Below are 21,154 nucleotides of genomic sequence, written 5' to 3'. Positions count from 1 at the left end.
GGCAAAACCAAAATCCAAGGTGAACAAAATCACTCTCAATCAGGAAAACAATGGTGGTGTATAGCATTCATATTTATTAAGAGAAACCTTCAGTATGCTGAATAGCCTTACAAGAACTTCACTTTCATGGTTGGCTTTTTGTATTCACAAAATTGCAGTTTGTATTCTAACATACTTTAATATTTCACAGTGTTGGCTAAGAAAAATGCCTCAGGCTAGTCTGAAATCTGAATTGCTGCTATGTCTACGTTCACTTTCAAAATAAGATTTTGTTAATCATTCTTTTCCATAGCTTAGTCCTCTTACTTCTGCCCAAGATGACTGACTTCTTGCCAAGAACATCTTTAAAAGTTACCTGTTGCTTTGCCTCATATTCCTGTCTCTAGGAAAACGGTTCTTTAAAATTGAGATGATGGATCACTCTTTGATTCTCTGATCTGATGTTCTGTCCTGCTGCATCTCTGGCAATATGAAGAGGTATTTTTCTTCAACAGATCATAGTGGGGGGAGTAGCCAACACTCCAGAGGATGTGCAGACCTATGCCTCTTGCACTCTGCTTGCATCCAGCTTGAAGGAAAGAGAGTGGGAAAATGGGAAAGAGCAAGACAAAGCACATGCTGGACCTATCGAGGCTTGTGTGACATGGCTGCTGGAAAATGAATTCATTCAGATTGTGGACTCTGGCAATGATGTGAAAGGTAAAGCTAGTGTTCCTCCCAGTGATTGCAGTTTTGATTTGCTAACTGAGTAGATGTTCAATGTAAATTAACAGTAAGGACTTCTCTGCATTTTTATTGTATTTTAAAGAATTGTTTATCAAGAATTTTCTGTCTTTCTGGAAGGTATCTTTACACCTCTTTTATCATATTTTGCATGTACATGTTCTTGGAAGGCACATCACATCACCTACATATCACTTGCACATCAACTCTAAGACTGATGCATCTTAGTCTAAAAATTCCCAAAATATTTAAAGAAAGCAAACTTTTACCACAGGATTGGTGCATATTAGCTGCAGACTGCGATTATTGTCTTTCTAAAGAGAAAAAGGCTAGTTTAGACATAGGCAAGGCTAAACCTGTTATTGTTTCCATTTTTCTGTCTTCAGAATGGAGACATACACTATTTCTTATTGAAAAAGCAGCTGTGAAAAGTTAAAAATCTCTCAAATGCAGCACAACCTGAAAATTATTATAAACTTGCACCTAAATGTTTCTCTATGTAATATATATATTTTTTTTTTTAACAGCAAAGGTTTATCACCCAACACATCTTGGTTCAGCTACTCTTTCCTCTTCTCTTTCACCAATTGAAGCCATGGAAATCTTTGCTGACCTGCAGCGAGCTATGAAGAGCTTTGTTCTGGAGAATGATCTGCATATTGTCTATTTGGTAGGTTCCTATTCTGTGTCTTGTATTTTCCACTACCAAAACTAAGGGGAGACAGCACAGTGCGAAGCTCTTGGCAGCTCCATGAACACAGGTTTGGGTTTTTCTGTGCTTTGCTTAGCTTATCCTTCATGAAGAAAAGTTTCTAAATGGAAGGTTCTTCAGAATGAGTGTGTTACCATAGTGTGTATTGTGCAGACAGGTGCTGGGTGCCATTTAACCCCTTCTTGTCACCCTTGACTTCCTAAGATTTCAGAACTTAAAAACTTTTGAGCATAAAATAATTGTAGATTTTCTGAGGCACTTGAAATTGATGAAACAAATTGTTTTTTTGTTTATGTATGTTTTGGATCAGCAGGCTTAATTTCATATTACTTTTGGAGGCACAGAAAAATGTTGGGCTTTTAGTATCCACTTTGCTTCCAAAAAGCCTCAGAGAGCCAGACCACTTCCTTTCTATGGGTGGGCCTTTCTTTGATTCAGTTACAGTGAAATTCATCCCTGATTTAGTTTACTTGCCTGGTGATGCTGCCAGAGCTGAAGGAAGGAGTGTGATAAATCTTATAAGGGAAAAGTGTCCCAGAGTGTGTCAAGATTTATGAACACATAGACCTGAAAAGCTAAGCACTGCTATTTAAGACTCTGGGAGAGGAAGCCATGAACTTGTGAAGATTACTGAAGAAACCAGATGGATTTGCACTGAGCTGCTTGGGATTCATGGCTGCCAGAGGCCCATCATGCAGTCATCAGCTGAAGTCTGTCAGTCAGCTTTAGCCTTTTTTAGGAGTAAGGTTTATTCTCTTTACCTGGATGATAAATCAAAGGCAGAGCTTGGGAGTCTTGTCTGGTAAGAAAGTTCACTTCAAGAGGAATGTGCTTGTAGTTACAAAGCTTGTTGGGCTGGGAGGCAGGGGCAGGCAGGAATCTGAGGGTACCTGTACCTGCTTGGTGAATTCAATAACCCACTAATGGGCTAAAACAGATTTTTTTTTGCATCTACTGCTGTCCCATATGTACTCATATCTCTGTTTTAGGGGACCGCATTATATTTTGTTCTATTTCTGCCAGATAAAATGAACTCCTTTGTGTTATGCACCAGTGAATTTTTTCCCTGTTTGCATGTCCAAAGCAGAAAAAAAAGGGTGAAATTTGTTCCTGTTCTGGGGTAGAGGCAGCAATGGCATAATGTTTTTATGCTGTACTTTTTAATTGCAGCAGCTTGTCTAAGGTTATTTTAAATCATACACTGTTGAACAAAATGTTCTTGAGATTCTCTTTTGTTAAGCTACTCTAAAACACTTTCTTGAAAGTCTGTTCATTTTCAAGGCCAAAGGTTTATTTCATTTTGTTGCTTTTTTAGTTTTTTTAGGTATTGTTCTTCATGTGTTCCTTATGAGCTACAGGGAGTTTATCTGCTAAAATACTGTTTAATTCTTTTATGCTTGCATCTTTTACATGTACAAATATGAGACTGAATTCCAAGCCCTTGTATTTTAGGAAAGTTGATTAAAACAAATAAGGATTTGCTAGACAGGAAAATAGTTTTTTTTAAAGACAAAAAACAAATCACAACAGAATTCCAATAAACAACAAAAGATAAACCCCCATCTTAATAACTTTTGTTCTTCTCAGCAGATGAAGAAGCATGGATGATTTACAACCACATAGGCATCTAGTATTCTGTGCCATTTAACATTTGTGCCAAGCAACTCTTAGTTCTTTCAAAATAATTAATCTTGCTTTATATCGATAAAGGTATGAAGACATTTTGTCTCCTCATAGAGGAACTGACTCTGTGCTGACTAAACATTAACAGAATTGGTTTTATGTCTAAAAAACATTAAAAAAAAGTTCTGGAGGGCTTTTTGTTAGTGTTAATAAAAGTGGAGATTTTTTTGTACTCCAGGTAAATGAAAGCTTCAGCAAGTTCTGGCAAGTTCTGTGTTGTTCCTGCTTTATCAGAGGCTGTGGGAGTGGTTAGTGTGATTAGTCGTGGTTTAAAAAAGTTGATAGATGTCTGTAAATTATGTTAAAAAAAGAATAAAATTTTGTTTTCTTAAAGGACATTGAAGACACAGCTTAAAAATAGTTTAGTGGCTTGGATTTAAAGAATAATCTGACAAAGATTTTAAATTGTTTAATCATTGGAGGACCCATATGAGTCAGATCTCATCAGTACAAGTATTACAGAAACTGGATTAGAAGAGCTTTTACTTTCTTCATGGTCCGCGCCTGTGACTCAGTGCCTTTACGTCGTGCGTAGGATGCTCTAACCACATTCCCTAGGCTGTAGTTTTGTTTACCCAAAACTCTGTTTAGTTCTGTTTATTTCTCTGAAACAGTTTTTTGCATTGTGTTATTTTCTTTAGGTCACCCCAGTGTATGAGGAGTGGACCACCATTGATTGGTACCAGTTCTTCTGCCTATGGGAGAAGCTGCCTGCCTCAATGAAACGTGTGGCTGAGCTGGTGGGGATTGAAGAAGGCTTTCTAGCTCGCTCTGTTAAGGGCAAAATCACTGCTAAAACAGAGAAACAGCACAGACAAATGGCCATCCACAAAAGGTAGCCACAGAATGTGTGTGTGAAAGTGCAGAGATCAGGGGCTATAATATTTGTAATGCTCAGGCTCTGTGACTGTTTTCAGGAACTTGCTCTTTTTCTGAGTGAGCTGATAGGTCAGAGAACCTGGACCTGGTCTGCTGTGGTCTGAGAACACTGGTGGCACAAAATGTTTGTGCTGATGTGTTTGGAAGCCATCCTCTCTGTTTCTTTTGTGTGCTGTACTGTAGTACTGTTCTGTACTATGTATCACAGCACATTTTGGCATGTACAGTAATGTGCCCCAGATGACAATTTCATTTCTTCTTTTACTTTGTCAACAGGTTTTTCACCAGCCTTGCCCTTCTGGATTTAATCAGCGAGGTTCCTTTACAAGATATGACCAAGAAATATGGCTGTAGTCGTGGTCAGCTTCAATCCTTGCAGCAATCTGCTGCCACTTATGCAGGCAAGTTGTCTGAGCAAAATACCCCAGTCTGCTATTAGACTAGTCTTAGGCTAGTCTGGTTTTTTTTTTGTCCTTCCAGATTTGGGGCAAAGATAGCCACAGTGTGGTACTGACAGCAAACAGCCTTATGAAACCACTTATGGATTTATAGCTTAACCAGTGTTTTCCCCTGCTGTGGAACCACAGTGTGCAGTGGGAAAGGGGCCAGCTGAGGGGAATCAAGCAGTGTGCAGCATGCTGAGCTCTGTGGAAATCAGCTGTGTGCTGTGCAGGAATGTAGCTGGTTCAATACTAAGTATGGAAATTAGTGCAAGTCCCTTCTAAAGCTTTGCTCTATGAGGAAAGAATACCTTTCAGCATTGAGTAAAGTTTGGAGCCTCTAAGATGGGACATGGCTTTCTTCTGAATGCAAAATTAATTGGCCAGGAGGTATAAGGTTACAGTTGTCAGAACAGAGTGAGTGGCTTCTGGGTCATTTATCAGCAGATCACAGGAGGTCAAACAGCTGCTACCTTTAACTTCCCTAAGAAAGCTGTGTGGGTGTGGAAGTAACAGCCCACCAGTGACCAAGATATTTTTTTTCTGTTGCCTAAATATTTCATTACTCCATAAGTGGGTTTTCAGTTTTTAGGACAGTTTTAGCTCAACTTGCGAAACCCTCTGTGTGGGCTGCAGCATGAGTCAAAGCCCCAAAATGAAAAGGTCACGCCAACTGATGCAGAGTAGTTTAATTTAATTCTGGTAGTATAAATAACTTATTTTTTTTTAACTTTTTAGTATAAATAACTTTGTAGCAGTTTCATGATTCTGTATTTCCAGTGTTAATAGTTTTCACAGTAGTAATCTGGGAAGTAAAATGAACTATCGATATGACATAGAGTTAAGAGACATGATAAAAATTGTATTCTATAATCACTGCAAAATTAGTGAGGAATGCCATGTCTTTCAGTGGTTTTCATTGTCTGTAGATGCAATCTGTGAATAAGAAACTGTTTTTTCTGTGCTCTTTTCCTTCTCCCATGCACTGGAGACTGCAGTTGTAACCTGTATCATGGGATTTGCTACCTCCTATGATGCTCTCAGTAACTGAAATCCTGCAGATCAAGGTCTACTTTTATGGATGTCAGTGCTGGGTTTCTTCAAAGATTCCCTTAATGACTCTCATCACTACTTTTTCCTTTGCCTTTTTTTCCCAGTGATTCTTTCATAGGACTCCTGTTTCAGGATATGCATGTGCTTCAAATATTAGCATCTTTGAAAAAAACAGTGTCATTCAGAATTTCTGCCTCACTGATTAACTACTTAATTGCAGATTGTGTTCTGCAAGACTAGCTCTTACTCATAGCTGTGATAAACACGAGTTAGTTTTTGTAAATAATGGAAGGTGAGAAATGTAAAGTGAGTGCTGAATCAGATTGGGAGGTGGAGTGTGAATCCAGCTTAGAAGAACTGGAGCTGGAGTTCAGACATTAATGTCACTTTTGTGTTCCAGGAATGATAACAGTTTTCTGTAATCGATTGGGCTGGCACAACATGGAGATGTTGCTGTCTCAGTTCCAGAGCAGGCTCACTTTTGGGGTGCAGAGGGAGCTGTGTGACCTGGTGCGGGTGTCTCTGCTCAATGCCCAGCGTGCCAGGGCACTTTACAGCGCTGGCTTTGTCACCGTGGCTGACCTCGCTAAAGCCAGTCCTGATGAGGTGGCAGCTGCTCTGAAGAGCTCAGTACCATTTAAAAGGTGAGAAATCACTAAGTCTGAAGTCAAGTAAAGGACTTTGTAAGGTGAAGGGTTACAAGATGAAACCTGCAATAAAATGTGGCAACCCTTTGGAACTTTGTGTCAAATATTAAGTTAGAAATAACTTGTAGGTCTCTCCAACTGATCACAGTCGTTACATGATTTTTCTGAAATTAATAGAAGAACCTTGTATTTACAGGATAAGTTTTTGTCACTGAAATTTTCTTCTTATTCTTCTTTTCAATGCACTGTTTAGTCCTGGGTAAATTGTCAGTGCTTTCTGGGGAGTTTTTGCTGCCTCTAAAAGGCAGCTTCACCATATGTTCAACGATTTATTACTGATTATCTTTTGGGATTCTCTTGTGATTTATATGTTAGTGCAGTAACAAGTTTCCTTGATCAAGTACTTGTTGGACTGTGCCATGATACTTGTCGGGTTCATGCTTTTGAAGTTTTCTTAATTTAGAAAACAGTACATAGAGGGTGATTCATTGAGACCTGCCCTGGCAGGGAATTGGGACTTGTCTGGGGTATGTTAGAACACAGAAATCTGGAAATGCTTTTGGGGTATGCAGCCAGCAATATCTTTCATCAACATCTATTCATATTTAAAAATAGTTATTTCCAATTGAATTATTTCCCATCAAGTGCGTTATATTTTAGATAGAGTGCTTCTGTAAAGGAAGCTGTGAAGAGAGTTGACATGGGAGCAGAAGAGTTCCAGCTCCTTGTGTTTGTTGCATTCTGCATGGATGTTTACATGTGCCTGTTACCTTCCCCACAGTGTTCGCAGGGCTGTGGATGAGGATGAAGAGGCAGCAGAGGAGCGCCGGGCTGTGCGCAGCATCTGGATGGCTGGAATGAAGGGCTTCACTGAAAGAGAAGCAGCCTCTGTCATTGTGGAGGAAGCCAGGAGACTTCTGCAGCAGGATTTGGCACTGCTGGGGGTGCAGTGGAACCCAGAGTCTTCTCTCAAGACTGATACATCCTCTGTGATCAGCAGTGAGTCAGAACTGGAGGACAGACTGCATAGATCAGATGGAGAGGAGTCTGCTGAGTCTTCAAGGGTGTTAAACAAAAAAGGCTGCAGAGTTCAACACTGTAATGGCCTTGGTTCTCAGAGTGGAAACTTATCAAATATTAAAAAGGGATGTAAAAGGCACCTGAGCAGTAGCACAGAAAGCTCTGTATTTGAGAGTGAAGTCCTGGGCAGGAAACAGGCTCGAGCAGGGGAAGGCAAGGGTGATCTTGTGTACAGTGCTAGAAAACGGCCAAATGTGTGCAGAGGAAATGAAAACATAGAAGATATTTCTCTGGTCAAAACCAAGATTAATTCCAGAACAGCAGTCCCAGAGCACCTTACTGAACACGGAAAAATGCCAACATTGAGACAAGATTCTTCAGCTTCTAGATTGATTAAAAGCACAGATACACGTTTAAATTGGACTAGGAAAAAAAATACCTCTTCAAAACTGCAGAGGTCACTTCTTGAAGATTCAAATAAGCTTAGCATAGATATACAAAAGCTGCCTGTTTCCCACACCACCATCTCTACAGATAATTCTGTTTCAAACCAAAATAATAAGGAATTTATGGAAGCAGATTCTGTAACTCATGAAGTCTCAAGTTCTGTACAGATGGGGAGTGTTAATATTGGGAAGAAAGATAAAATGGAAGGATTATTTACAGAGCCTAACACCACTAATGAAGGCATGCCTAAGGGGAGAGCAGGTTTTCAGGTACCCGTTATGCTGAAGGGTACTCCACACACCAGTGTGGAGACGCACAGTATTGTAGGAAGTAGAGGGATGCCTGGTAGTGCTAGGACACAGAGAACTGACAAAACTGATGTTAAGCAGAATAAAAGGAATAAAACTCAAACAGATGGGAGCTGTGCTGAGGCAAGGATTGATAAGAATTTTTGTCCTGGTGAAGAGAAAACCTGCAATATTCACATTCAGAATGCTGGCAAAAATGGGAATGAAAGGCCCAGTGGAATATTGTTGCAAGCTGGAGCCATGCAGAATGGCGACAGTCATCCTAAAGATTTTCTGAAAGGGTCTTTAGTAAAATCCAGAGGTGTTTGCAATGCAGATGGTGTTCAGAATGATCCAGCCTCTCATCTGTTTTCTGACTCCAGAGACTTTGAAGACAGCATCCAGTTGGATACTCAAACTGAGATGATAATAAAACAGGAGGGAGCAGCTGGAATCACAGGACAGCAGGGGATACAAGGTTCAGACCTGGCAACAATACCACAGCCGGAAATATCAGAAAAACGAAGCAGTTTATGGACTGAGAATGATACTGATAAAAGGCTGGCTGCAACAGTTAGGACACTGAGCTTCCCAAGTCTTATCACAACAAATGACATTACAAAAAACACAACTCAGCGCTGTAGTAATAAAGTTTTGGAATCTGGAGGCCTTAATTTACAGCCTGTAGTGAAGAACATAGAACCTGCACCTTGCCTTAAAGAGAGCGATTTCTCAATGACTGACTCACAGCTACACAGTTTTCTACAAGATTACCAGACCCAAAATTCAGTGGAAGGGGAGAGTGTGTCTAAAGACCTGAATAAAGCAGGCTCCCATTTTGGTAGGGAACACATTGTACAAGTAGAATGCCATCCTGTCCCTGAAACAAGCCTAAATATCAGCGATAACTTGCTGTTTGATGAGAGCTTCAGTAATGTCAGTGACCTTTCAGCTGTTCACATCATGGAAGCTGATGGAAAGGACCCTGTGGCTTTGCTTCCTCCAGATGGTGTTTTGCAGAATCCAGGGCCTGTTGAGAATAAATTTGACGTCGGTGACAATCAGAAAGAACATGAGAATCCTGCACAGTGTAACAATGTGTCTCTAGCTTCCTCAGATGTAATAGCAGAAGTTTTAGACCATGGAAATTCCCCGTCTTTTCTGAAAGACATTCCTTCTACTTTTCAAGGTCAGTCAGGATTAAGAAACTCGGCCATTTGTAACAGTGACCCCAGACCAAAGGATTTACTAGGAGATCAAGGTGAAAAGCTCCAGAGAAGCCACCAAGCTTTTGAGAAGAACCCCCATCCAGTGGTGTGGACTGAATGCTCGTTTGAACTAAGCCCAGGATTGCAGGATGTGTTGGACAAATGGCCTAGCCTCTCAGGCATTGAAACAGCTTCAGCAAGTTCCAGTATGAAAGGAGAGTTAGTTGCTCCTATTGTTAGTCAAGAGCCAGATCCAGTTTTTCAATCTGACTGTTCTGAGCAAAAGCCTTTGCCCACTTGTCACAATTTAAAAAGCTCTTTCAAGGTTAAAGAAAACAAAATGGAAAACTTGGATCTTCAGGAAACACATGGCATAACACTTCAGCTTGAGGGAAGCAAGAGAACATCCTGTCCTGCAGCAGATAGTAATAATGGGTTTATTCCTCCAACACCTCCCAAAGAGCCATTTCCAAAATGTTCTGTTTCTCTCCCATCTGCAAGAAAGGGCCAAGTCACCTGCAAGAAGGAAGGGCGGACAATTCAGCTACAGCAGAATAGTGAGGGCAATGCAGAGCAGCAGGTAAAAACATTCCAGGACAATCTTGAGTGTCTAGACCCAGCTGAGGCAGATGAGATAAAAGATAATTCCATTGTAGACCAAGGCTTTTCACTGCAGCTATCTCAGGATGTTTTTCCATTTGTTCCCTTAAGTGCTGAAAGTTTCACTATTATTGATGTAGCAAGCGACAGAGCGCTTTTCCAGACTTTTGTTGCAGAATGGAAGGAGAAAAGCAGATTCTCCATCTCAGTGGCATGTGAAAGAGCAAAGTGCTTTTTGTCTCCCAAATCAACGATTGGTGGCAAATTCAAAAAAGGTCAGTTTCCTGTTCCAGTGCATTATTTTGTGAACAGCATGTGATATCTTCAGCTTAAAGAAGCCTAGGGAAGGAAAGGATATGCAAAAAAGGAGGAGAATCACTGATATAACAGAATCATGGAGTGTTTGGGGTTGGAAGGGTGCTCGGGAGATTATCCAGTCCAACCCCCCTGCTATAGCTGGATCACGTAGAGCAGGGTGCACCGGATCATGCGCAGGCAGCTTTTGAATATCTCTAGGGAAGGAGATTCCACAACCTCTCTGGCCAATCTGCTCCAGTGTTCTGTCACCCTCAAAGTAAATAAGGTTTTCCTCCTGTTCAGATTAAGCCACCCATAAAGCATCCCTTCCAAATTCTGGCATTTTCTAGCAACCTCTTCAAGAGTTGAGATAGAAGTGTGTTCCTTCCTTCCACTCTAAAAAGCATTTCATATTTGCCTGTCAGAAATCTATTTTGATAGTTAAGAAATGTTGCTGTTGTTGTTATGGTGATGTGACAGCAAAGAATCTAACTGCTTAGTCTTGTCATTTTAAAGGAAGAATATGTTTTAAAAGCAGCAGCAAACTGCAGCATATGAGTACTTCTGCGGGGGAAAAAAAGAAGCAAAATTGCAACAACCCAGAGACTGATCTGAATTTCGCACGTGCTTATATTGAACCAAGTTTACATTTTGAAAATATTTGAAAATATGTAACCTTGGTTCAGAGGCAGTCACAGAAGAATATTCAGATGCTCTCACATACCAACTAGCTGCTAACACTTCATTACTATCACCAGAGGCCTATCAAGGAAATGCTTGACACTAACTCTCCATCCTCCACTAACATGCTGCTCCTTTGCTTTACTAAGACATGATAATATTCAATCTTAGGCTCAACTGTACATATTTGCATTTTCAGGATCCCAAATCCTCTGTATTTATGGATGCCATTTTATAATAGTAACTTCAAATTATTTCTTTAGTGAGTTCTCCTCAGCGGACACAAGTTAAAGATGAAGGATTTCCTGTCCAGGGATGCGAAGACATCTTGGTAGTTGGACTGGCAGTGTGTTGGGGTGGAAAAGATGCTTATTATATCTCTTTGCAGCAGATCCAAGACCAGAGTGGTAAGTGAGCAGACTGGCTCTGCTGGGTTATTTGACACTGCATCTGAAGAAAGTTCCTTCAGCAGAGAGGGTTCTTGGAAGTGCTGATTGTCCCGACCCCAGCTCACTTGTGTGGTGGAGTAGTTGAGCAGTCTTGGGCGGTAAACACCCTTGGACAGGTTGCTGTGGATACATCTCTAGCACTGTGTAACAAGGGCAGCTAATTGGCTTGGACACTGGAGTGTGAGCATGCATATGGCTAAAATATTTGCTCAGTCCCAAGTTCTCTTTATCTGACTTGCTTTTTCCTTTAAATCTCTTCCAATTTTTGCTCTCCAGAATATATCTAGCACTCATATGATGAAGAAAGCCCAATCTGTGCTAAGTGACCTTGTGACTAGGGTTTGATTCCTGGCTATCCTTTGTTTGTTAGTACAGACACAGCATATTGCTTTTGGGAGCCTAGTCTGGTTTGATAAAACATGTAATAGTGCTACAGATGTATTGTTCGTTCACTTCAACTGAAGCTTTTGTGCTCTAGGTGGTTGCATTCAAAATTTTTCTCTTGCTGTTTTTATCATGTAATAGGATAAAAGATGATTTTTGCTTGTATTTCCTGCCTTAGAAATCAGTCTGAGTTTGGCACCCCCACCTTTGGATCAAAGCCTACCTGTGACAGAGAGACTGAACCATCTGCAGCTGTACCTGCAGAAGAAGACCAAGAAGGAGCGCTCACTTATCATGTATGACTTCATCCAGCACTACAAAACTCTGCTGATGGCTTGTGGCATCTCCTTGGAAGGAACTTTTGAGGACCCAAAGGTTTGCAGGATTAAGAAATTTCTCTTGCATGAAACTACTAGTTTAAAAACAACAGTGGAAAGACAGGAGTGCCTTCTGGTACTTCTGTTAATTCAGTATGAATCTGTCAGGAAGTTTAGTGAAATTTTTTTTCAGTGGGCAATCTAGAAGAATATTTTGAGGACATTTGCTTTGCTATGGTTGTTCTTGGTGCCTGCAAGAGAAACAAAGAGTTTCAGAGGTTAGGACATTATTATTTCATGCCTTACTTGGCAGGGGAAATGAAGATAAATCTCTCCCCAGTCCCAGTGGACAGGACTTAACTTCTGTTTTTGCAGTAAGAAGCCTGGGACTGTAATGTCACAGGTGCTTCTGGTCAGGTTATTCCTTCTGAGAGTAGAAGACTCTATAAGCAAAAGATTTACCCACTATGAATACAGACCACTTTGCTACCCCTGTTTTCTCAAAACAAAACAAAGTTTACATGGAATTTCAAAAGGTTTGAATACCAGTTGCAACTCAAATGAAACTTTAGCTTGAGGTAAAAGCACCTTGTTGCTCATGTTACAAAAAGCTCTGGGTGCACAGAAAATGCTGTTGTTTTTTAAAGCTGGTTTTGCATATGGGCTGAACAGCTTCATTGCAATACTCAGCTCTGCAGGAAAGTAGCTAAGGTGTTCAACACAAGGACAAACACAGATTTTTTCATACCAAGACATAGTTTTAGGATGAAATTGAAGAGCAGTAAAAGCATCTTTCCCTTCACTGTTCCATGTAATAGTCATACACTCATGTTGGTTCATTTTAGTGACACAATGAATATATACATACCTCCCCAACCCCATGTATATACATATGATTTTTTACTTCTGCTTGCATGGCAGAAGCAATGTAGAAATCTGTGCTTCATCCTGTTTTGACACAAGAAATTGAAATGTACATATAAATTAATTTGCTTTGAAGACAGGGGTTTAAGCTCTACGAGGAGTAAAATATCCCATGCAGAATTCTTGGCATTAGTCCTGTTCTGCAAAAGATAGGAGAGCTCAGCTTGGCTAATATTCCAGATCAATAGCAAGTTCTGATCTCCAGAAAGTAATTTTTCAGATTAAACATGTTTTGATCCTGATTTCTGTGTTTATTCCCTTTGAGTCAAATTTTAATAAGTGAAAAGACATTTCAAGATGTGTTTATTTGACAGAGGATATAGTTTTCAAAAGTACAGAAATAACTTTTCTTTTAGAAAGAAATAGCTTTTCATTCTCACTCAAGAATTAAGCTCTTCAGTGACTTAGGCCCTCCTGAAGGATTTTACTGAAATGACCCAACAAATTATTGCAGTTTACCTGCCAAATGAAGAAAGAAAACATCCACTATAATATTGAATTAACTCCTGGCTAAATATTTGCATTTTATTATCACTAAAAGGTAAAAAAAATGTCTCATGGAGGCCTCCCTTTTTAAGGTTGCATGTTGGCTGCTGGATTCTGGCTCCAAGGAGCACAACCTTCACAGCATGGTGACCAACTTTCTCCCCAGTGAGCTGCCCCTCCTGGAAGGAGTGGGCACGGGCCAAGGGGTGCAGAGCCTGGGGTTGAGTGCCAGCACTGACCAGTCTGGGCGGTACAGAGCAGCCATAGAGTCTGTGCTTGTCTTCAATGTCATGGACCAGCTCCACAAGGAGCTCCACAAGGAAAATCTGACAGGTAGGGAGACATCCTCCACTTGGGGGCAAAGATGGAGGGTAAATACAGCTGTGCTGCCAACAGGCTGAATGATGCGTGCAGAAGAGAGGTGCTTTGGAAGATCTTATTTAAATGTGTTCTGTCAAAATGCTTCATTTGTTAAATGCTTTAATTTGTTAAAAGAAAAGAAGGAAATTCCCTTGGAAGCATTTTTATTCTGAAAGAAAAATTAAAATATAATTCTTATATCCTCAATCTCCACCAGTTCCAGTGGTTAAGGCTGTAGCAGAGTCTATTCTAAGTCTCTAAATCAAGCAGATTTGTACCTCCCAGGTGAGTGCCTTGGCCATTCTGAGGGACTTGTGGGTCTGTCTATGATTCCTCATGAAGATTTTCAAAAGTTTTGGGGTTTTCTTGTAAGAAGTAATTCCTAAAATCCTCAAATGTTTTCTGAAGGAATTCCTTGCTCTTTGGCCTGCCCATACAGCATGATTTGTCATGTATGCATTGTGTCCATGAAACTCTTGTGGTTCCATAGTGAATGATCCCGTGCGTTTGCACTGATAATTGCTGAGTGCTTGTGCTGTTTTAAAGCAAGCCATCCAAAAAAAACCCCCAACACTATACTATTGGTGGTCATTATAATAGCTTCCCCTAAATTATATCCAGGGCTGACGATTGTGGTATAATCCTGCTGAAGCATTTTATTGCAAGTTTACCACATCATTTATGATTGTTACAGTTGAACCTTAGAACATTTTAAAAAGATGTGGGTGGTGGAATTAATGTGTATCAAGTTAGAAAGCCTTACATTAAGTAAGGCTTAAATGTCTGCAGTTTATAAAATGTTGATATATGGAGAGATGTATTTTTTAGAAAAAAAATTGACAGAAGCTGTTTTCTTTAATACCTTTGTGATAGGATGGTCTGGAACACTGCACATTATGAAATATTTCTTATTCTAGAAACAAAAGTATTTAAATGAAATCTACAGTAAAAGATTTCAGTGTGTCAGAACATTTCAGTATTTTCAAAATTGAGGATTCTTTTTTTATTTTTTAAATGAATGTGTTTATCTGCAGTTGATCTGTTTTATAAAAGATTTTCTTTGGTTTGTACTTACTACAGATGTATTTTCTAAAGTGGAGATGCCCACCCACTATTGCTTGGCTCTGCTGGAGCTGAATGGCATTGGTTTCAGCACAACAGCCTACGAAACGCAGAAACAGGTCATGCAGGCTAAACTGAGCCAGATTGAGACCAAGGCATATCAGCTGGCAGGGCACAGCTTCTCCTTGACCAGCCCTGATGACATTGCAGAGGTACATGAGGGTTGGGGTGGGAGGGGGAGAACTTCCCCAGAAGTTATCATCAAGAGCCTTTGGCTAAAATAAGAAAAAAAAATTCTTAATGGGAAAACAGCGTGAAGACAATCCAAGGTGCAAACCCAGCTCTGCTGAGAGTTCATTTATCCTTACACTCATTATGAGTTTGCTGCCTGCAAGAGGCTGGGTGTCTCCTGCTTGTTACTGATCATTCTGGCTTCTGCCAACTTTAGCAGAGATAAAGAAGGTAGAAGTGGAAATATGTATGATGGAAATAAAAAGCAAGTGAAAATAAGGATGTGGTTTGTATAGGACCGTGGCCTCTCAGGGTGCATGAGAAGGTCTGCCAGTTAATCAGCTTTTAGAGTATTCTGGATGAGTGGTACAGGACTGGAGAAGCTGTTTTGCAATGCCAGTGTCCCACACACGAGATGTGGTTTGGTGTCATGTAGTCTTGGATCTAAGAAGAATTGTACTGAAAAAGTTGCATTGCTACCCTTGCCCCTGTACAGGCATGAAGGAGGAGGAAAAACTGCTTTAAAAGTTTTCTGCTTTTAAGAACCTTTTAAGAACCGATATATTTTAAAGTCTAAGAAACAAATTTCTATGTAAAATAGCAAAGCTTTCATTCCTGAAGAATTTCACTTTTATTTTTTAATGCACATTACATGGAATAATTGAAATCTATTAAAATTGCTGTGCATGTTTTTCTCCTCCTCTTTTTTTTTTCTCCATATACTATTTTCTCGCTGAGGGGCTGTACTTTATATGAAAGTAGTCAAAATCTGCAAGCAGCTATCAGTAAAAGAAATTCCATTGAAATACTCCTTCTTTGTTGCAAATGTAGAAGTCTTGCTCAGTAACAGTAGTCTAAGTTAGAACTCCTGAAATAATGCTTGACTTCAGTTTCACTCTGCTTCATGGAAAAGGGAAGTAAAGTTTTGTCTGAAATGCTGTTTTCTGAACTACAGAAGCTTGTTCCTCGTGTGGAAATTCATTGCCAGTCATGCAAAGTACCTTGTATAAGTTAATGGAACTTTACCCTTCTAGTTTTGTGTCAGTAAAACTTCTGTGCCATAAATGGGCAGGAGAAAAGCTTTCTGTTCCCTTCTGCCAGCTGTGAAATCAAAGACAATAGCTGCTAAGTACTGTATCATGCTGCATGGAAACATAAAGTGAAAAATTAGGAGCTGTATTCTGTCTGTCACCAAATGAGCATATACTTAATTTTCTGCTTTTTGGCAGTTTGTTTGAAAAACTAATATTCTGGCTATTCTCTAAAAGTATTTGTAACCACCTCTTTCTGTGCCATTCATATTGTTCTGAAGCCTGCTCCCTGCTAACACTTCTGTTTTTCACCAATGTTCTTCCCACTTTCAGTCATCTGAACATTACATTTTATTACAGCTGAATGTCAGTAATAATCTCACTTATTGGATGGAGTTAATTACCTTTTCTAAAAACATACCTCTGAACTTAAACTTAGAGTGTTCAGAAAATGAGATTTTAAATTGCATTTCGTAGTTAATTAAAATGAGGAGGAATGACTTTGATAGCTGGGATCTTTAATCAGCTTTTTAATTACCTGAAGCATTTGTACTATCCTTTGGCTGGAACAAGCTGTTTAAGTGCGCAGTTGCTTTTGTTTTCTCCTGGGAGCAGCATGCAGAAACAGATTTGAAATGCTGGCCTCTTTCAGGTGTTATTCCTGGAGCTGAAGTTGCCACAAAATGGAGATGTGAAAGTCCAAGGGAACAAGAAAACCCTGGGTTACACCAGAAGAGCAACTGCTAAAGGAAACAGGGTCAGGCTAAGCAAGCAGTTCAGTACAACCAAGGTACAGTAAAATCTGTTTCTAGTCTGAAAGGAAGTTTTAATTGCCATTTGCTCCTTCAGTTACCAGTGCAAATTCAAACTGGGTTCTACTTTCTCTGTTAGCAGAATTAGTGACTCCTACTCTCCTAAAGCTTGAGTGCAGTGAGGACATGCCTGTAAATAGCAGGCTTCAGTAAGAGTCAATCAGGCAGAATCTGATTTCCCAAATCACGTGTAAGACCAAAATAGCACAATAATTTTGTAAAGCCAATAGCAGAAGAATTTTTCCACATCAGCTTGAAAGATACTTAAATACCATGTCGACTAAATACAATATTTTCTCTTCCTGCTACAATCAAATCTGTATTTTTTGCTTCAGAGAATTTGTCTTCAGAATGGCTAATCTGATGGCTTATCAAATTTAGTATATCAGAAGCTTGTATAATGTGAAGGCTATTGACATTCTTGCCAGTTGATAAATATTGTGGACCTGCATTAATACCAGCTGCTGCAGGCTAATGGGTGCTCTTGCCAGACAAGTGGAATTAGCAGATACATATGTTCCTGTTTTCAGGACTCATTAATCTGTGTTGTTTTCTTAGTTTCCCCTTGTTCAGTGTAGTCTGTACTCAGAAGACAAGTATTGATTTCTGGAACTCAAGTGGCAGTGAAGACTTTGGGTGCAGTGGTGGTGGCAGAGCAGGGAGCAAGAAGCAAAGGGAGGATTTCCTCCTTTTGTGATGTGGAGGGATGAGGCTGCAGCTGTCTGCAGCACACACAAAAAAAAGTTATTTTGAGAAATGTTTGCATGCCACTGTCTTTTGAAATTCTTGTTAGTCCCTTCACATTTCTGATTAAACTGAAAGGATTTGATTGCTAGTGACCAGCTTTGTCTACCAGGAGCGTGGTCAAGGGCTTCACTTGGTGTTCCTAGTGTACAGATAGGAGAGAGCAGGGAGAAAAATATGCAAGAAGATGGAGGAGAAGCATTAACGCTGGACAAGAGGAGACAACGTAGGGGACCTATGGCAAGTGATGCTTTATTTCATTTCAGGTGGTTTATTGGTTGGTGCAGATTAAGAGTGATGATGAGGGTGCAGAAGTCCAGAGAGAAGTGATTGTCTTCTCGTGGGTAATAAAACTGCAGCTGTGTCAGGTGGTGCTTTGATTACCCAGGTGTAGGTGGTGTAAATGGAGAGGATATGGATTTAATTTTAAGGCAGTGACACTGGAACCCACTGTGGGTGAAGGAGTCACTTTTTCCTGCAGAGCAGCAAAAACTTTATTTATAAAGTTTTAAAGGCCATTGATTAGTTGTGTCCTTTTCTTCCCACAAGGATGTTTTGGAGAAATTAAAGACACTTCACCCATTGCCAGGGCTGATACTAGAATGGAGGAGGATCAACAATGCCATTACTAAAGTGGTGTTTCCACTGCAGAGGGAGAAACGATTGAATTCTGCACTGGGAATGGAAAGGATATATCCAATTTCACAGACTCACACAGCTACAGGTGAACAAATGTGTGCAAGTACCTCAGTTCTTACTGGCTTTTTGTCTTTTTGTATTGTGTGCAGCTTTTCTAAGAGGAAAAGATAGGAAATCAAGCCTGTGCTCTGCTTCAACCAAGCAGAGATACTGGTACATCTATTTGACATATGTCTGCCTTAAAAACCCAGATGTATTTAAAATAGCTTTTGTGTTCACTGAGCAGTATTATTCATTTCTTACACATATTACCATGTGTCCAGAACAGGTTATTAGTGATACAGAAATGGGGAACCATCACAAGCCCATTAAACACAAATTACTTTTCCTTTTTTAAACTTTTTTTCAGTGGTTGTGCCCTCTCACTCTCCTGGCCATTGTATTTTGGAGATGCAGTGTGTGCAGCTGTACTGAGTTAGAGACTCCAGTTGGACCCTTCCTTAGTTGTGCCCTATCTTCCTTTCAGGTCGAGTGAGCTTCACAGAGCCAAATATCCAGAATGTGCCAAGAGATTTTGAGATTGAAATGCCAACTGTGGTTGAAGAAAGCCCCCCCTCCCAAGCCCATGGAAATGTTAATTCTCATGCTGCACTGGGGGGCAGGTAGGAGGATCTTGACAAAGCTTCTGTCTAAATGTGGTCGGGTTGTCAAATTTCTTTTTTCTGCCTTCACCTGTGGCTGCTGTCGTGTCAGTGTGACTTGTTCTTCAGTGTCTCTCTTACAGGGAAATAAATACCTAAAAATCAGTGATACATGAAAGACATAATGATACTAACAGCATGTGGTTTCATGTAGCTATTTGCTTTCTTTTTGACGGTCTTTATGAAACCCTTCAGTGAGATTAGCATTACGTTCCCAGCTGTTGGATGGAAAGCCTGAGGCTGAAAATAACCAAACTGAAGTTAGGATCTGGTTTGACTTGCTAAGAACTACTCTGAAAGAGCATTGAATATTGTGGAAGAAGCAGAAGAAAATTCATTTGTTTTATGCTGTTCCTTTTTAAGGCAACTGGGGTGAACATATTTTTCATTCTTTGTTAATAATTTCATTTGTGATAGTGACCTGCAGTAACTACCAGATAGCAGAGGAAGATTTCTAAATTTGATTTCTCTTAACCAAATACCCTGTTTTCTATGATTCTACAGTTCTACTTTGATAGCATTACATGCCAATGCCTTAACAGTTGTATGGAAGTCTAGTGAAACACCAATCTTTTAGCATCTACCTTGTGAGCTTTGAGGCTTCCTACTTGGTGGTGCTTTTCTGCCCTTTCAATTTCTCTTTCCATTCAGGTTCTTGTCCCAGTTGTGTCACTTGAGTGACTTTTCTAAACTTTTTTCCCCACAGCAAGATGTGAGAAATTTGAGAAGGTTTTTGCTTCTTCTGTCTGGTGCCTCCTACCACAATGCATTTAACTTCCTTGGGAAAGTAGTGAGAAAAGAACCCAGGAGTAGAAGGATCTTGTTCATCTCAGCAGAACCAGGCATAGCCATGGAGGCAGGAATGTCATTCTGAGATGAAGCTGTGGCAGTGCTCAGGCTTGCAGCAGCTTTTCAGGATGGCTGGGGAGTGTGCTGGTTTCTTGAGAGTCTTCCCTGTAGAGAAGAGCCCATCAAAGAACTGGAGTGCCTGCCAGACTCTGAGAGGTCTCTCAGACTGACTTTCCCTACACTTTCCTACATTCCTTAGTTAAGCAGCCACTGTGTTAGGAAGATGGGCCATCCTAAAGGCACAGAAATGACTGCTGGCACAAAAGAAATTGCCATCCAGCCAAGTCTGATCAGCCTTCCAGACTTTGGTCTAAACTGTCTATTATCTTCCTAACCACTATTGCTACTCTTTCCTCCTGTTGTAAGAAGCTTCTGACCAAAGGAGTGTAGCTAAATTAGGTCATGGCATAAAGCCCTTACACTAAACTGAGAACCTATGCTGAACAGTGTGATTTTCTGCAGTAGCCAGACATGCAATTGTTCCTCACCTTTATCTCTCTTGAACATTTATTTCTGTGATTTTTCTGCATTCATCTCATTGATCCCTACCATGCCTGAAAAGCCAATATTTAAGAAGAAAAGGAAGTGCACAAGGGAGAGAGAGCATGATGGTTTTTTTTCTGCGCTCTGCTGAAACTAGTCTTGATCTCAGAGACAGCTTTTCATTTTGATAAAGAATTTCCTCAGATCCCTGATCCAGACATCAAGGATTTAAAAAGGCTTTTTGCCTTCCAGTGAAGAGCCCATTGGACTGTCTGGTAGACTGGTGCTGATGGGAGGCTGTGATATGAATGGTGCCAGAGCTGTGCACTGTTCAGTGGATGTGCTCATGGATACAATTCCATCTGCACCTACAAATGGCTTGGTGGGACAGGAGACCTGAGCAGCCCTGAGAGGGTGCAGAGCATGTGGGTGACACTGTAAACTTTTGGCCTCTCAGAAAAGAAAATTGAGCGGCTTTGGGGCACTCTTTCTCTCAGTCTTTAGGGAGGAAACCTGCAGTGTGTTATGAGCACCTTTTCTGCAACTTCTGCTCTGTTTTTACAGGCTTACTTGTGAATGTGTGTGCATGTGCAGTAATGAGGGTGATGTTGAGGGGGGATTTTTCTGCCTCTGTGCTGGTGTATGCATTCTGCAGAGGAGAATGATGTTGAGAGACTTGGCACACAAGGTGAAGTGTTGAATTTTTAGGATTTCTGTGACTCCATTGCCTTTCTGGAGTAAGCTCATCACAGATCTAGGGCCATTCATCTTACCTGTTTTAGAACAGAATGATCCAATTTCTGAACTGAATCCTGAATGTACTAGGAAGATTTATCCCAAAGTATTTTTGGAATCTATAAATCCCTTTCAGATGTTTATGTGGTCTCTGTCCAGTTCCTCCATGGTCAAATTTGGTTATGGATTGTCCAGAAAAATGGAATAGATGCCAGTGTCTCACTTGTTTTCAGTGATCCTTTGTGGTAAAAATGATTATGCATCTCTTAG

The 21,154-nt window shown here is 40.3% G+C and overlaps 1 protein-coding gene across 1 annotated transcript in view; it reads left to right on the top strand.

Annotated features, from left to right (window-relative positions):
* Positions 1–21,154, top strand: part of POLQ (DNA polymerase theta) — a 48,875-nt gene that overhangs the window by 18,166 nt on the left and 9,555 nt on the right. The window contains exons 10-22 of the mRNA XM_059493923.1: positions 495–699; positions 1,251–1,393; positions 3,760–3,953; positions 4,274–4,398; positions 5,891–6,134; positions 6,919–9,974; positions 10,941–11,084; positions 11,689–11,885; positions 13,330–13,570; positions 14,678–14,871; positions 16,574–16,711; positions 18,027–18,201; positions 18,643–18,778. Coding sequence (XP_059349906.1) covers positions 495–699; positions 1,251–1,393; positions 3,760–3,953; positions 4,274–4,398; positions 5,891–6,134; positions 6,919–9,974; positions 10,941–11,084; positions 11,689–11,885; positions 13,330–13,570; positions 14,678–14,871; positions 16,574–16,711; positions 18,027–18,201; positions 18,643–18,778 — 5,192 coding nt within the window. The remainder of the gene's footprint in view (positions 1–494; positions 700–1,250; positions 1,394–3,759; positions 3,954–4,273; positions 4,399–5,890; positions 6,135–6,918; positions 9,975–10,940; positions 11,085–11,688; positions 11,886–13,329; positions 13,571–14,677; positions 14,872–16,573; positions 16,712–18,026; positions 18,202–18,642; positions 18,779–21,154) is intronic.

Source organism: Ammospiza nelsoni, chromosome 2 (genome assembly GCF_027579445.1).
Source record: "Ammospiza nelsoni isolate bAmmNel1 chromosome 2, bAmmNel1.pri, whole genome shotgun sequence".
NCBI classification, from domain to species: domain Eukaryota; kingdom Metazoa; phylum Chordata; class Aves; order Passeriformes; family Passerellidae; genus Ammospiza; species Ammospiza nelsoni.
Note: the sequence above shows the minus strand (reverse complement) of the source record. Positions and strands in the feature narration are given on the sequence as shown.